Source organism: Vipera berus (genome assembly GCF_964194415.1).
Source record: "Vipera berus genome assembly, chromosome: 5".
Taxonomy (NCBI): Eukaryota; Metazoa; Chordata; class Lepidosauria; order Squamata; family Viperidae; genus Vipera; species Vipera berus.
Genome location: NC_138207.1, coordinates 31,266,426 through 31,284,943, shown reverse-complemented (window position 1 = coordinate 31,284,943; position 18,518 = coordinate 31,266,426). Strand labels below are relative to the sequence as shown.

Genomic DNA, 18,518 nt, shown 5'->3' with positions numbered 1-18,518 from the left:
GAGGAAGTCAGAAGTCAGTGCCTCTTCTTTTTCCCTTCTCCCCCTCACTTTTCTCTTTTTCTCTCACCCTTCGCTCGCAAAAGCCCCCCCACTCACTCACACTTTGCTCACAAAAGCCTGCAGTCACACTCCTTCGTCTCTTTGAAAGGCACCTCATTCAGTCTCTCCCCCACTCACTCTGTCTCTTTCAAAGGCCTCTTGCTCACTCGCTCACTTACTGCCCCATTGCTCCCAAAAGCTATTTGCTCGTTCACACACTCACTCACTGCCCCGTTGCTTCTAAATGCTTCCAAATGCTTCCAAATGCCATTTGCTCATTCACTCACTCACTGCACAGTTGCTTCTAAATGCTTCCAAACGCCACTTGCTCGCTCACTTACTGCGTTTGGAAGCGACGGGGCAGTAAATGAATGAGTGCCGCGGCCAGAGGCCATCAGCTGTTTGGCACTGGAGACGCCGAGTGGTCCGATGCAGCACTCCGTGGCTGGGGCGTCTTCAGCTGGTGTCAGGGACGGTGCCGGAAGCTGTCAGCTGTTCAGTGCTGGAGACCACTGCCACAAGGAACACAGCTCTGGGTCGGGGTTTGGAGCAACTCCGGGTGGGGGCTCAGCATGGGCTGTGGCGTGGCAACTGCAGGGAGGGGAATCCCCACGGTGGCTGTGGGGAGGAGAATCCCTGTGGCCTGTGGCTCCAAGCCGCAGGGGCGGGGGTGCAAGCGGGGGTGCAAAGGACAGGTGGCGATGCCGTAGCAAGAGGGGGTTATTACAGACACCAACATAGTTCCCAGTGACAGCACCTCTGAGTTCCGGCACCTTTTTTTTTTTTTTAGAAAAAAAGCCCTGGATACTTGTAATATATAATGAGGTTAAGTTTTCAAGTAGTGAGAACATCCAGGCTTGGAAATGTTGCTTAGAATAGTAGTTGTCTTTTGTTTCTTTTAAAGCCAGATTTCTAATCCAAGCCTGGCTGATAACAAACCTAGTACCATCAGCATTCCAATTAAAGATATAATTTCTTTATAACAATGTTTGCAGTACAGCTAACAGTTCTTTTCCATTTTTAAGACTCATACAATGTGTTGGCCAAACTGTTACTTCTTCTTGCTAAGTTAATATGGTTTTTCACTTGCTTTGACCTTGACAGTACATGTTATTCACGTAATTCTACTTTACAATTAATTGCAGGACATTTTTTTAATCAAACAGGCTTTCTAGCTAATATAATTTCTGGCATTATTAAATTCTGTGCATATGTGACTATTTGTGTGTGTGTGTATGTGTGTATTTTTCTATTTCTTGATAAGAATATTTCTAAATGTTGTATTTGTACTGAATACAAGAAATATGTATACATTAAAAGATAACATCTTCCTGTTTGCAGTACTTAAACAGAATTCAGATTTGAAAAATTTATGTTGTATAAAAAAAGAAGAGGGTACTGTACTATACAATTTTCAACTTAAGCAGACCAATTTATTCCAATTTATCCATCAAATATATAAAAACGCAATTCAATACTTCTAGCATAACAGAAGAATTGGTGTATTATGGGAAAAGACATGGGAGTTTCTTCAATTATTTTCATATAGGGATATAAAATTGTCAACCTCGGTATGTTGATGGACTTCAAAATTCATCATTCCTACCAAGTTATTATACTGGCCAGAGTGTCAGAAATTCTATAGCACTGAAAGTCACAGTTTGCTATATAACTCAATTTTGCTATATGTGGGCAAATCTGAAGTCTCTTTCTCTCCCTTTAAAAAGAAAAGAGGAGAGACTGAGACAGACATGAACTGAATAGATCATCGGTTTTACAGTATCTATGCAGTTCCACCTGACCCCATTTTCTTGCCTGCTATTCTCATTCTGTTATGTAGGCTAATGCAGATGTAATACACATTCAAGCTTTTGTAAGGAAACTGTGCTTCTGGAACTACTTATTTTCCCAAGAAACTAGGAATTAATTGAAACTGCTAAACAACATGCATCAGTGATATGTACTGTATCTGTTACTTTCTATTTCCAGTAATTACAATGTTGTATGTGATTTAATTATAAACCTTCCCCCCCAAATAGAAGCAAACAATGTACAATTGCCATTAAACACATAATAAACATAATCAGAATCAATATAAAATATAGAATACACCCTAAGATGTGTTGTGTAATGTCTCATCCATCAAATTAATGACAGCTTATACAATCCTACTATTTGGCTCTGCAGGCCATGTTTTGTGCAGCTCCATCAAACACTCTTGCAGTTTTTCTAACACTTAAACTGAAACATATTAAAACACTCTGGAGAGGCTGGAATCTATTGCCTGAAATCACCCTTCCAGCTACTCAAAACATCTGCATGCCCCATCCAGCGCTGTATTACGGTATATTGCATAGATGTAAATTATTGTAGTTGATACTTGCTATGGATAGAGGAACTACGCGAACTTGTACAAATGAAGTGCTTTTATTACTTTTTTCACAAAAACTTTTAGTTGAATGGCACATCCAGACCTGTCACAGAAATATACTATCGCATGAAACAGTGCACAAATTACACCAAGACTAACATATAGTCTTCCTATCAAGCTTGGATGAGGCCTGCAAGTACCCCCACTCTTAAGATTACTACCAAGTGACTAATTTAATGTCAGTTTCCCTTTTGTATTATATTAAATGGATAGAATGTCTACCTATCTACAGAAAATAAGCAGAATGTGATTGACAAATAATTAAGGTATAACAGGAGAATGTGTGCAGAACCCACTGGTTCCTATAATTACAGCATGTATCAAACATTTGCAATTCTAGCAGGAACGGACTCCAAGAGAATCCATGACGCCTTCTTGAGTGGAAGTGTCTCCCTTGTGCCAGAGAGCCTCTGTATAAACAGTAATGCTTGAAAAAGCATCTTTGAGACTGACTTGCCAGGATTCAATATGTCATGTGCACATACACAACGTAATCAGTTTCTGAGATTAGTTTTAGCTGGAGTTGGCCCCTAGGTTAAAAATGTGGACAAGTTGGGTTTTGACAGAATTTTGTGTGTTTTGTATGTATGTATATGTACACACACACACACACACACACACACACATTTGTCTTTTTTTTTTGTATCAGGGATCCTCATATAAACGTATATCTAGTTCTTCTGTTAGCTTCCTTATCCCTTCAGTATCAAGAGATGCTCTGCTCTCCTAAGCAAAGCAGAGGCACTATACAAATGATACATGATTCAAAACGTACCAGGAAGACAAGTACAGGAGAAATTTTTTCCAACATGTTTTTCTGCCATATCCATGCAAGTTCCATTATTCTGACAAGGGTTGCTTTGACAGGCATTAAATTCTTCACAGAAAACACCCAGGTATTCATTGTCACAGTCACAGAAAAATGTTGCCTAGAACAAAAAAATCCATACTACTTTACAATGAAATCTCCAAGCTTCTTTTTAAAGCACGTTCCTGATTATGTAAAATATTCTTAAAGCAAAGCATAATTATGGCAAACAACAAAATAAGATTAAGGAACAAGACCAAGAAGGGTAAGGACAAGAAATAAAGGACACACATTTTTGCAAGAAAAGACAGTTGTTTACATATACAGTAAGCACCCCTTTGAGAGTCAGAAATTTTTTATCCCTCCTCTGACTGGAACATTTGTCTCAATTTGCTTTTTTAAAATCTGAATTTGCAACCACACAGCACAAGTATTATTGTAGATATAGTGTAAACATTTAGGTAGCATACAATAGTTTATGTTACATATTTAATCAGTACAGTTTTAACAAAGTGACATGCATTTTTTCTTTGTAAATGTCTGAATGCATCTGGATATCACTTGAACACGTGTGAATATATATGCTGAATTCATTTATGTATACATGCGTAGTAAACAGTATCATCTTTCTATCTATCTATCATCTATCTATCTATCTATCATCTATCTATCTATCTATCTATCTATCTATCTATCTATATCTATCTATCCATCCATCCATCCATCCATCCATCATCTATCTTCGATCTAATTCCATACACTTATATCCATAGAGCTTTATGATTAATAGATTTCATACATGCGGAGAGTCCCACTGGAGTAGCTTTGGAAAGAGCATGTTTGAAAAATAAGTAGATGCTTAAATTGAACAGAGGGGTGGCTATTTGTACTCCCAGATATTGCACCTTTCTTGAAAATTTGTAGAATCCTGGTAATAATTACAGCATATAGCTACTGTAATCCAAACTAATGAAACTGTGAATGCCTTCATTATATGCACTGACAGGCTGACTAGTTGTAAAAGCTAGCAAATTCTACTACTACAAAATCATTTCATTTTTCTTATTCATTTTTGTCCCTTCAAGTCAACTGGAGAAGTCCTTGGCAAGGTTTTTTTGGCAAGATTTCAGAAATGGTTTGCCCTTTTCTGCTTCCCAGGGCTGAGACACAATGACTGACTGGTATTGATATAATAACACAATCCAACAGAACGGAGTCCATTACCTCAGAAAATCTGATTGCATCGTTCCTTGTTCTTTTTCCTCCCCCTCCAAAGAAAAGTATACATCAGGTGCATATGCATTTTTAAAAGCATGCATGAAGGATAAACATTATGAAATCATGAATATTTTAGCAAGTTATAAATACAGACTTTTTTCCCAGCATGTTTTTAAAAAACAAAAATGATAGAAAACAGTAATCAAAAAGTAATGTAGATCTCTAAACAACTATTAACAGGACTAATCCTGAATTTAACCTCTTAAAATTGTACTGTAACTTTTGCACATTTACATAGGGTTATCATCTATCAGGATCTTCACCACATAATTTTTCAAAGATTCCACTATAAGAAATTATTATTTTTATATCATAGAGTGGGATTTTTTTTAATTTGAATTCTAACCAGAGGCCAAGGAATTATCATTGTGGTATGTTGGAATTTTCTTGCAAAAAAATGGGTTTTTGAAAACTTGTGGTGGAAGGTACAATACATTAAAAACATCCAAATATTGATCAATACCTTTAGTATGGCTCCAATAGCTCCATCTACTATTACTATTATAGTTGACTTTTATTCCAGAATCTTTCAACTCGTTTGTAAATCATAATATTTTGTTATGGTTTTGTTATTTGTTTTTCAAATACTATTTCATGGTATTTCTATATCTATTAACCACATTTTTCTTTCTGTAATTATAAATCATCATTATCATCATATGGTGTGTTCTATTACTTTTTATTTTACAGTCCCACAGGATCTTGACCTCTTCATTTCCAGTAGTTTTTGTTAATAGTAAACACAAATGTTCTACGTAAATATACTCTGTTTTTTCTTTAAATCATATAAATAATTATTATTTTTCTTAAGATATCATTATTATCCCAATAATACAAATAAAATATGTAGTGTATGTGGGGTTCATACATAAAAACACCAAGTAATTATAGCCTAGAACAGGAACTAATTCCATTCCTTTATACTCAAAGGTAAGAATTGATGGTACATAAATGTTATAAATGTTCACAAAGTAGCTTAGACTGATACTAAACTATTGTTTATCCACTGTCTAATTATTTTAACTGCACTGCATCATGGTCAGTGACTAAGTAAACATTAGTTCATCTTCTGGTCTTATATGCTTAGAATGAAAGCTTATCCTAAATAAGAATAAACAGGGCTTTTTTGTCACTTGAGTCCATTACCTCAGAAAATCTGATTGCATCGTTCCTTGTTCTTTTTCCTCCCCCTCCAAAGAAAAGTATACATCAGGTGCATATGCATTTTTAAAAGCATGCATGAAGGATAAACATTATGAAATCATGAATATTTTAGCAAGTTATAAATACAGACTTTTTCCCCAGCATGTTTTTAAAAAACAAAAATGATAGAAAACAGTAATCAAAAAGTAATGTAGATCTCTAAACAACTATTAACGGGACTAATCCTGAATTTAGAACACTCAGAACGGAGTTCCGGCACCTTTTTTGGATGGAACCTTGTAGGGTAGGCAAGGCGGGTTGTATGACATGTGTGAGTTCCGGCACCTTTTACAAAAAAAGCACTGAGAATAAATATACCCCAAAGGACTTATTTGTGACTAAACTATATTTTGCTACTGTTTCTTTGCTACTTTTATTATGTGGCATAGAAATAGGAGTCCGGCAAGGCTGTATACTGTCGCCCTGCCTATTTAACTTATATGCAGAGCACATCATGAGAAAGGCAGGGCAAGATGAATCAAAAGTTGGAATTAAGATTGCCGGAAGAAATATCAACAACCTAAGATACGCAGATGATACCACTCTAATGGCAGAAAGTGAAGAAGAACTAAAGAGCCTCTTGTTGCGGGTGAAGAAGGAGAGTGCAAAACTTGGGTTGAAACTTAACATTAAGAAAACCAAGATCATGGCAACTGGCCCTCTCAATTCCTGGCAAATAGATGGGGAAGAAATGGAGGTAGTGACAGATTTTGTTTTCCTGGGCTCCAAGATCACTGCAGATGGGGACTGTAGCCAAGAAATTAAAAGACGCTTGCTCCTGGGGAGGAAAGCCATGGCAAATCTAGACAGCACACTAAAAAGCAGAGACATCACCCTGTCAACAAAAGTGCATATAGTCAAGGCTATGGTCTTCCCAGTTGCAATGTATGGCAGTGAAAGTTGGACCATAAGAAAGGCTGAGCACCAAAGAATTGAGGCCTTTGAACTATGGTGCTGGAGAAGACTCCTGCGAGTCCCTTGGACTGCAAGGCGATCAAACCGGTCAGTCCTAGAGGAGATCAATCCTGACTGCTCTTTAGAAGGCCAGATCCTGAAGCTAAAACTCAAATACTTTGGCCACCTAATGAGAAGGAAGGACTCACTGGAGAAGAGCCTAATGCTGGGAAAGATCGAGGGCAATAGAAGAAGGGGACGACAGAGAATGAGGCGGCTGGATGGAGTCACTGAAGCAGTAGGCGTGAGCTTAAATGGACTCCAGAAGATGGTAGAAGACAGGAAGGCCTGGAGGAATGTTGTCCATAGGGTCGCGATGGGTCGGACACGACTTCGCAGCTAACAACAACAACATAGAAATACATCAATTAAAGTGCCATAAATATCAGAGAACAGCAATGAAGAAATTAAAGTTCAATAATTTATTCTGGCTTGCAGTTCTATAGTTATACTAGTAGCAGTAAGGGGAGGCTGATGACTATGCTAAAAGATAATATACAGTATAATAACCATTTGTTTTAAAATCAAAAGAACAATTTATTCTTGAGAAAATATTGGCAATGAAAAATGTCTCAGTGCTTGAAGATAAGAAGTGCAGATAGATAATAGCACTGGGATTTTGACAAGTTGTTATGCAAAGATGATTAGATCTCATTAGCTGTTATTAAGTATTCCACGGCCATTTTTCTTTTATCATGGAGTTACATTTTTGGCTACATGTACTCATTTATCTGAATAACACAGAATTAAAATTGCTAGAAATTGTCATAATCATTATTTAAATCTTTACAAGCAGTTTCTAACAATAACTAAATATTGCTTCTAAAGCTATTTAACTTGCTATTATTTGTCTGTTTAGAAATAATGAGAAGATGCCTAGAAAAGGAGAGAGCTAAAAATCTCTTGAAATGCACCTAATTCAAGGCAAACCTTTTGGATAAGCCTTCAACAAAGTAGCTCCTCAGAAGACCCACAATTAATTTCTATTAATGCAAATGATTACCCTCTTTTATTTGTCCAAACAAAGTGCAGATGCTTCAGAAGCTATTAATCTTTTACTGCTTAGGAAATGTTTTGCTTAATATTTGCATTCTGTTCCTTCCAGGAATAGCAGACAAAAGAAATTGTCCAACACTGCTCTATATTATTTTTATTTATTTGCAACTATAAAAAAAGGAGTCCCTCCACTTGTCGTCGCCGACTATAGGGGGCAGTGCTCATTTCCGTTTCAAGGCCATTGAACCAGTGCTATCTAAAGACATTTCTGCAGTCATGTGGCCAGCATGATATCACAGAGTGGTGTTATCTTCCCACAGAAATTGTATCTATTTATCTACTCACATTTGCATGCTTTCGAACAACAGGTTTTAGAAAAGTTTAAATAAAATTACAACAATCCATATCAGTTCAATACATCTCTTCTAATATTAACAGCATTAAATTACAAGCAATAAATTTGCTTTGTTCCATGTTCATTTACATCAGACAAGGAAAAGATTTTTTTAATACTAAAGTAGACTGATTCAGTTGGATAAACAAATTTCCAATGAATCTAGATCTAGGTTCCTGATATAGTTTACATTATAATAATAGGTCAAATATTCTGGCTTTCCATCCAATAGGCTGTTGTATTGTTTGAAAGCAAAGTTCTGTGAAAACTTGTTTCAGGGAATGGGATGTAAAGGACTGTAAATAATACGACATTCTTTGTGCCTCTTTAAAAAATTGATATCACTTAACTAACTTAAGCTATCCATCTTGTCTAAAATCTTTAAAGAAACACGCAGTCCCTCAATAGTGTATGATAACTTATGTCATTCAACAGTTCACGGTGTAGCAATAATTGTGAGAATGGTTTTAGAAACAAATTCACCCATCTATTACTGTTAAATTGATCATGGAGGTATTTTTTTGCCAAATAAGTGTTGTGCATGAAGACTAGTCTCCTATAATACAAAATTATTGTTTTACCCTAATTGATCGAAGGCCCACATCTAATCTCAACATTGCTGCTGTATACATGAGGGGATGCTAAGATTGATCTCATTAATTTATTTAGGAACACTTCTAATTCTTCTAGTTTACTGAAATCAGAAATCTGGAGGCTTTTAAAAAGGGATTGAACAAACATTTATCTAAAATGGTATAGGGTCTCCTGTTTAAGCAGTTGGAAGGGACCTTGGAGATTTTCTAGTCCAGTCCCCTGTTTAAGCAGGAGACCCTATACCATTTTAAATTAGAAGAATTAGAAGTGTTCCAAAATAAATTAATGAAATCAGTCTTAGCATTTCCTCATGTATACAGCAGCAATGTTGAGATTAGATGTTGGTCTTCCATCAATAAGGGTAAAACAATAATCTTACATTATAGGAAACTAGTCCTTCACACACCACATTAATTAGGGTATCCGGTTTACTGAAACACTGTCGTGGAAAATAGAGCATCAACAAAAACAATGGCCATGCTGTTCCTCTGTTCTAATTTATGTTGTATCTGCACAACGAATTTGTTTAAAATATATGTTGCATATAGCTTACACTCTATTTACACTCTATTTTGGAGTGAAAGTTAGCAGGATTTGTGGAATCTCCTTTTTTAATATTGGAATTACTGCACTATTTTTCCAAGGGATTTGCCCAGGACCATTGATATAAATAAACAAGGGAGCATGCATAGGAGGGAATGCCTTTAAAAATTTTTGTGATAACATATAGTCTCCTGGGACATTGACAACTATCTGTTGTGAAATTATTCTCTTAATTTCTGTAGCAGTTACTTGGGGACATCTTAATGACAATTGTAATAAATTGTACCCATTAAGTATTATTTTAATATCCTCAAATTTCTTTTTAAAATAAGCTATCCAAACCTCAGGTGAAATATGTGTTTCTATTACTACATTTATTTTTCTTTGCCCTTGGGAAACTAGTTTATAAAATTTTATAGCATTATTTTGTAAACATGACAGCCTTAATTCTCACCACTGGCTTTTATAGTAATCTTATTTGTTCCTACTTTTTAGTGCTTGATATTTTCAGAGTTTATCTGTCATTGCCTGTACCCTGTCTAATGATTTATCTTCCTTTGTTTATCTTAATAGTCTAGCCAGTTTCTTTTGTCTTCACATATACATTTGTGGTTAAACCACAAGATTCTGGTTTCAGTCATTACCAACCACATCCTTGTAAATGACATTTGGATTTTCTGGTTTTTGAATAAGTGTAACCATGTGCTGTAGTGCTGTTGGACTGTACAGCATTGATCTTTCAGCTTCTGCCAAGGGGAATGTCCACTTTAATTGTTTCTGATTCTTTGTTATGCTTTCTATATTATGACTCTCTTGTGCTACATTATTTTCACATATACACATAAGTCCAAGACAAGTGATAATTTAACAGTCTCTAGTGTATTTATAATATTAAACAGTACACTAATGGGATCAATGTGTGAATATTTATGAATATATAATCAACAACAACTCTATCTCCATGGCTGATTGATATACAGTATAAGAACCCACAGATTGATCCCATTGTGATCCATGTAAACTGACATTTGTAATTGGTACATTAATTTAAGTACTTCTAGTGTGAACTTTAGAGGGACGCGGTGGCTCAGTGGGTTAGGACGCTGAGCTTGTTGATCAGAAGGTCGGCAGTTTGGCGGGTCGAATCCCGAGTGCCGTGTAGCAGAGTGAGCGCCTGTTACTCGTCCCAGCTTCTGCCAACCTAGCAGTTCGAAAGCATGTAAAAATGCAAGTAGAAAAATAGGGACCACTACGGTGGGAAGGTAACAGCGTTCCGTGTGCCTTTGGCGTCTAGTCATGCCGGCCACATGACCACGGAGAGGTCCTCGGACAAGCGCTGGCTCTTCGGCTTTGAAACGGAGATGAGCACCGGCCCCTAGAGTCGGAAACGACTAGCACGCGTGTGCGGGGGAACCTTTACCTTTACCTTTAGTGTGAACTTATTCTGTGTGTTATCATGAGACATATGACCCAAAAGGAAAATGACATCCATTTTTTTAAAAAAAGTTTTTATCCTTTAAGTGCAATAGTTTCAAACATGGGCTGATTCTAACATTAAAATTCCCACAAATAATTAATGTATAGTTGTGGGCTGATGTACCTAAGCTAAACTTGTAATCAGCTAAAAAACTCTCAAGTTATCCCAATTGTCCTGTTGTCAGAATGACACATAAATGTTAACACATATTAACATTCTCCCTTTATACTTCAGCCTCAATATTTGAATTTCATTTATATCATAATATCCCTGATTAATTTCTTCTCTTCTGAAATCAAGATGATCTGTGATTATGCTCATTAGGCCTCCTTTAGCATACCCAACATTGCTCTACATTACTCATGCCAGTCGTTTGAAACATTCACCTTTCCATTTTTATGTTCTCTAATGCTTCCTGTAAAACTGTCCGATACTGAAGAAATCCAGCAATTCAAGATCCTGAAAAGAAACTGTCAGATTAAAAGCTTTGTCAAGTTCAAGCCCTTATGATAATGTTACTTATTCTAGGGTCCACTAGGTGTGCAGAGAAAGTATGTAACTTCCTAATGGAGAAAGTTGCCTTAATATTCAGTTCAACTGATATCTTACTGTTAAAAATAACCATAATGAAAGCTGGAGTGTTCAGGCATCTCATTAGCCAAAATGCTTAATTATGCTAACCTTTATTTCTCGGGAATCTCATGTTATATTACATGCACATCTGCTACATCAGTGTTGCAAACACAAGCAAAATGGTTTTCCAAAAAGTGGGAATCAATCTAATGAGTAGTATATTAAGAGATATTTATAACAAGGCATAGGGTAATGTTCAAGATTAAATATATTTCTTGCAACTTTTAAAAGCATTCTTGTAAGTGGTTCCATTTTCTTTTAGACGTTACAAACCAAGCAGTATAATACACATGTGATTTCCTTCATAATGCAATTTTGATTAAAGAAAGTAATTTAGCTCTTCTTTGCTTTACTATTTTCAACTCTTTATTAACTCAGAATGCCCAATTATTTATATTGAATGATTAATTTGTATGACAAAATATATGACTATGTATTCAAAAAACCTTGAGCTGCATTAGCATTATCCTTGTCCTGGCACTTTTGTTTAAACTTTTATGCCTATTTATCGCAAAATGTCTTCTAAATTATCCTTTTTGATAATGTGCTTTACACACTAAAACATATGTGTTATAAGCAGAGACATTTATGAACGACCTAAGGAAAACTTCAAAGACCACGCCATTAAAGAATTATCTAAAAAGAACTGGAAAAAAGGAATCCTAATACTAATAGCTAATTTAGATAGGATATTCAATATTGCTAACTGATTATGAGTAGGAAAATTACCGAGGCATTGTGGGCCTGTCTCATTGTAGGTGAAAAAAGAGTGTCATAAAACATTCATGTCTAATTAAGCTGATTAAACTACTATTCATTCTAGCTTTGAATCAAATTTTCTTGGCTTAAATTCCAATTGGCCATTTAAGGAATATAAAAAAAATAAACTTTTGCAGAAAAAAATACAAAAGTACAAAACTCAAAAGGATAGCCTCATTTTAGTAAACATTCAGCAGAAGCTTTTGCTAGTGAAAGAGTAGATCATCTGTAAACACATATGCTTATTTGCAAGCTCAACCTGTTGATTCAAAACAGTTGCATGGAATTTCCAAGTGCATATTTATAACAGCTTTTGCTAACAATACCTTGGCTGATCTATTTTTAGGATGTAAATTTGGTAGAACAGGCTTTAGGAGACATTTGACATATATATTTCCAAGAGCACAGATATCTGCTAGAGACAAAACAGTGTACGCAAGTCCAGAAGAACGCACACTGTCACTTTCCCTTAAAACATTCTCCTGACAAATTATCAATTGATTTTTGAATTCAGGTTATCTTAGATCAATAATTAGACTGCTATCTAGGGAAACATATATGAAAAACATAGCATCCTATATATTCACATAACCTCTTACTTTTTATTATAAATATTAATTTCAGAAAAACAAGACGCACTAAAAGATAAAATAAGAGGCACTACCTTGACATGGTTATGTTGTATTTTGAGGAAGATGAGAGCTATGTCAGAGGTTCAACCATACTGGACAGGCTTCACCAGAGGAATCAGACAAAGAGTGTCTCTCCCATAAAAAGTATGGTCAGATATAAATTACAGAAACCCATTCTGGCTCAGTTATTGCCTGGGTCAATAAGGATTGCACTAGGACGGTGTTTGAGTTACTGGACATCTAATGAAAAATGGGCTACAAAACTCAGGACTGTTGGCTGAGCAACCAGGGCCAGCAGCTGCAGAAACTACTGGAAGGAAGGGGATTTTACTTGTGGCAAGTGTGCAGAGATTGAAGACAAAAAAATAATGATCTGTTATTACAGATCAAGTCCAACAAGAACAGGATATTTGAAACAAATGCTGTTCTCTGGAGAGAACAACATCCAGAATCACAAATAACAGAACAGAGGCTAGCAGATCAACACTGATTTATAATATGAAATAAAGTATTCACAGAAGGGGAACTGGAAGAATAGCAAAGGTCCATACAATGAATCTGGCACTATCTTCTGCACTTACTACTCAACTGTTGCAGATTTCATAGATTTGGAGCTCCTCTATATATGTTGACATTAAAAGCTAAGCAATTGCTAAATATCTCATTTCAAAATTGATGAGGTCATTGAAAGAACCTCAAAAACTGTATTCTCTTTCTGTGTTAGGAATTCTACCTGAAGCAAACTAACTCACAATTAAGAAAAGCTCAGACTTTACTACACTCTTTCCCAATTCAATGCCTCAAGCTGTCTGGGAGATTAAATGTATTTGGCTGAAACATGCCAAACAATAATTGCAACACGTCACACATAAAACACCTTCCAAGAATCAAAATAGCAAGGTTTGATTATTCACCATCTTTTATGCATCTGGTGAATAAGCTATGAAAGGACAAAACCTTTTTTTTCAGCAAGCTTTCAATAAAAATAGGAAACAGGAAGAGTTTTAGGCCCAAAATTATAGTCTTGAATATGAAGTGCAAGAAAAGAGAACACTCATAAACAATACTAAAACTATAGAAATAGAGAATTACAGTTCTTAATCATGTGGTACACGTCCTAAAGTAGAGAGATTCATTATTCTTCTTGAACACATAATTATTTCTTTTGTTGACTGTTTTTTGGCAAATCAAATGCTACAATTTCTCCTGGCAAACGCTTTCATTTTCTAAGGGTATAGACAGTTTCCACATCAGTATGGATAATATCGTATAAGGCAAATACTTAATTCTTTCTGCTTCATGGAATATAATGTTATTAAATAATAATTAGCAATGTAATCCAAATAGAAATGGGAGGGCTGCAAAGCAACAACTAATCAGCCACTTCCAAAGCTCATGCAAATCAGAAGGGAAAATATTGGAAAGCAGTTGAGAGAAATTTCATGCAACAACTTGGGATGCAGAATTTACTAAGGTGAGAGCTGATTCACCAAGAGCCCTGCTCTAAAGAATAGTGGGTAGAGCCAGGACAAATATTATATCTGATTTGATTTATATTTATACTTTAATACAACTTTTGGACATCTCTGGTACCATATTGGTGTTTTCAGGAATCTGAATTGGATGCCAGAATATCTCTAAAAAGCTGCAGAGCGCTAATCAAATGCTGGCTTTGAAGATAGAGCAAAGCTCTTCTAATGAGCCACCTCCCACAGAGGAGATATGCAGCTTTTCAGCTCATCATCCAATGTCTCATGAATGTGTCATATTTCTTACCAACTACCAATTTTCTCCATACACCTACTCTTAACACTTGTCCTTCACTGGTTTTTCCCAAATCATGCTTCTTCTCTAGCAATTGATCCTTGCAATTTTTTGTTTTGTCTCAATCAGCCTTAGATGAACAAGTCAAGAATGGGATATTGATAACCCTCCACCCTTTCTCCACATTCCTTCTGCTATTACTATCTTTTTTCTTACCTCAGATGCTCTTGTAATACATTTGCCTTTCCCAGAACATTGAAAGCCATCAGACTGGATTCCTCCAGGCAAACACATGCTGACTTTTACTATGACTGTCAAGCGTAATGGCACAATGCATTTGGAAACAGAATCATTCACAAAACCTGGAAAAAAGAACAAATATATTACTGTTAAAAATATGCCTTAAAAGGGAATTTAAAATGGCAGAGATAGGAATGCAGTTAATACTTCTCACCTAAATCCCATTTAAACTGCTACTGGTCATAGATAGGGGTATATGAAAATCAGCCGTATTATAAAGGGGTTTTTTTAAAAAAAATTTGTTTATATTGCCTCTGTAGTTCACAACAGCTTTAGGACAAGAGGGTCATCCAAAGTTGGAATCCTTGTGTATGTGTATGTGTCTCTATGTGTATCTGTGCTAATTTCTCTAAAAGCAGAGATGAAATGTGGTACAGATGCACTTACAATTAATCCAAATGAACCATATCAAAGCAAAAATAAATTCCTTATGAGAAGTTGAAAAGCAGAGAAATACTATTTCTTTGTAAAATTCTTTGTAAAATTTCATTTATCTATGAAAACTAATTATACCATCTGGAAAAAGTGGGTCTCTGGCTTTATGTGGTTCAGATTGTTTTCTTACTTCCTATGCATCCCTCAGCAGCACTAGGCAGACTATAAGCTAAGCAAGTTCAGGTTTGGTAAGTTATGGAAAGGGATATTACAAGAATACAAGAAATGCAGGATAGAGTGAGAAACTGGGAAACATCCTGGAATAAGGAAATGGCTAACCACCCAGTACAGAAATAACAGATACATCCACAGAGTCACTAAGAACTTGTCTGAACTCAAAGGAAACTCAACTTTTAAATACTCTACAGTCAGATGCTTCTGAAAAATAAACAGAGATTCAAAGCAGCTTGAGATAAAGGACAAAGATATATAATTCATTTGCACATCACTGGACATAAAATGTACAGTGATGTGCAAATGCCCTTATAATTTAAATAGTTCCAGCATCCATATCTATACCCACTTTGATCATATATCAAGGTCAGAGCATTAGAACATTTACAAATGACTGCATTACAATGTTGTTTTACTTAATTTTGATGCTCTCTCTCTTAACCTCTTATGTCAGCAAGCAAATGTTTAGAGAAATTCATTATTAGTAAATTGAGTTGATTAATGTATAATTACCATACAGGAGGATACTCAGAAACCAAATGAAGACACCATCATCCTTATGCAAAATTTATTTTAAGAATAATCATGAAATAGAACACTTTGAAGAAGTAAGTAGAGGCAGCCATGAATTTGTAGTCATTACTATCTGAAGTACCGTAGTTAGCAAGATAGCCCTTTCTAATAACAGAATTACTTAAGACCATTGTTATCTAATAACATTTCCTAAAAAATACTTTTGAACTCCATGCTAAATAAAATGACAAGAAGTAAATAGTGTAAGTCCTATTTTAAGAATGAGTGTTGTACTCTAATGACTGGAAAATCTCTAAGACCTTGAAATAATGGTGGATTTTTTGATCCATCAACCAAACATTTCTCAATTATGTATGCAAAACACTTTCTATCATATACTTATGATGAAATGGGAGAGGTTTTAAAATGTATAATTGCAGTGCATTAATATTTAAGGTGGAGAAGATATCTTGGGTAAGAAGTAAAAAAAATCAAGGGGGTATAAAAATCCAATAAATACAAATACAAATACAAATTATCCTTCATAGTAGAGAGAATAAATTAAATATTATTATTCCAAAACTGGCAGGACCCAATGAGAATGATCTTTTCTTTATTGGTTTCCTGAGACTAATTGTTATAAGTTTTTCCTAAAAATTATGCTACAACAATAAATAGCAACCTCAATAGTTTATTCCTTCTAGTTAGTAAGGATCTAAAGTGGAGGCAGATGGACTAACTTTCAAACTTACATTCCAACTCAGAACTAAGAGAAGAGGATGCTTTATACTGAAATGTCTGCCATTTTAACACTACAGTTTGAAATTGGTAAGAATTCAGTATATCAATTACTGCAGCAGCATAACTCTAAAAATGAACAAAGATATTATGATGCTACTGAGCATGCTAAAAAAGCAAAAATACTGCTAATAAGAACTATATTTACTTCCCTGTCTCAATTATTTAATGCATATAAACACAACAAAACAAATGCCATTTTCTGTTCCTCACATCTTTTGTTACCCTCATCTGAAGTCATAAAACCTCATGTCTTTAATCCAGGGTTTCATAAATGTATTGGATTTTCATTTACCATAATCTCATAACCAGTATAATAATGTATGTCTACCACATCTAAAGAATATCAGACTGAGAACCCAACTAACCTATCCACAGCATTTGGCATCACTGAATATAACTGAGATACGTATCAGGTAATGTTTTCAATCATAACAAACAGCCAAGGTTTTAGAAAACATGCAATTTTTATGTAAATTATTTCTGTTATAGAGAAGAATGAGATTATGAAGACAGAAAATTACATCAACTGATCTCTTTTTCTCATGAAGCAATAGACTGAGGTGAAGAAACTTAATATTGCTTTCTGAACTTTAATCCTAATGTCATTTTCATCAAAGAAGATGAAATATTCTTATAGTAAAAGAGCTAGTGAAAATCTGAAGATCCTGGACCCTGTTGTTTTAAAGTAGTTTCCTGATCTCTTGTTCTTTGAAGCCTCCTAGAAATCAATGCAATGCCCAAAGAATCAAGACCATATGTTGCTGATGGTTGTTATCAGCATTTTACATTTTCCTAGATAATCTTTAAAGGAAGCCTTATAGACATATTCCATTACAAGAAACAAATCATATCTCACAGTAGTTTTATCTATAGTGCATTACTGTAATAAAAAGACAAATTATCAGATTTTCGATTCCTATTCTTATTATGATTTGCTACAGCAACTCTGATTTAATATAAAATATACACTTATGATTTGTTCAATACATTAGAAAAATATTTTATGAGTATAAAAATCAACAGCTTTAGTAAACCTCACCAATGAAATAGTTGTTTCCCAATTCCAGTATCTCCTCTGCTAGGACAAGTCCACCCATTGTTTGGAGAAGAGTAATGCTTGTGGCATCTATAAGTGAGCATTCTTTAAACCTTTCTGTGGTCACCTTCCATAGTAGGATAAGGGAAGCAGTGGCATCGTGCCTTATACTAAAGACAAAAATAAAAATATTAAGCAGATCATGATGAAATCAAGTGTTTTAAACATTTTCTATAAGAATGTATCATCACTCATGACATTAAAAACATATTTCTATAACTTAATTGGTACAAAATTTCTCATTAATTCCAACGCTTATGAAAGATGTCAAAAGTGAGGACATGTTAATTCTACAATATTAGACTTACCAGAAAATATTCTTGTGCTGTTGTTATCAAATTTTATCAACAGCAATTTTAAAGCCCAGTTGGCAATTCTTTAGCATGTGTTGGCTTTCATTCACATTGAGTTCTTCTCAACCTAGAATTTTGTAATGTATTAATGTAGTATATGTGTGGATGCAAGCAACGTGGTCTTTTGTAATTGAAAGATGTAAATGTACAGGTTTCCTAAATGCCATCAAAAAATTTTTATATGGCACCACAGCTGGTTTATGCTATAATCTTTCAAGTTCAAATTTCAGATCTTGATTTTTGTGATCTTCACTAATTCTTTGTCTTCTATTCTACTATTCCTTTTATCAGTTTTTATTAGGAAATTCCTCAATATTTTCATCTGCTCATTTTATACTCCT

The 18,518-nt window shown here is 35.1% G+C and overlaps 1 protein-coding gene across 2 annotated transcripts in view; it reads right to left on the bottom strand.

Annotated features, from left to right (window-relative positions):
- The window catches only part of DNER (delta/notch like EGF repeat containing), a gene marked incomplete at both ends in the record, with an annotated part of 134,172 nt that overhangs the window by 44,655 nt on the left and 70,999 nt on the right, over positions 1 to 18,518 (bottom strand). For both annotated transcript variants that reach the window (XM_081330008.1, XM_081330009.1), the window contains 3 exons: positions 3,246 to 3,399; positions 14,722 to 14,867; positions 17,768 to 17,934. In XM_081330008.1, the coding sequence (XP_081186134.1) occupies positions 3,246 to 3,399; positions 14,722 to 14,867; positions 17,768 to 17,934 (467 nt within the window). The remainder of the gene's footprint in view (positions 1 to 3,245; positions 3,400 to 14,721; positions 14,868 to 17,767; positions 17,935 to 18,518) is intronic.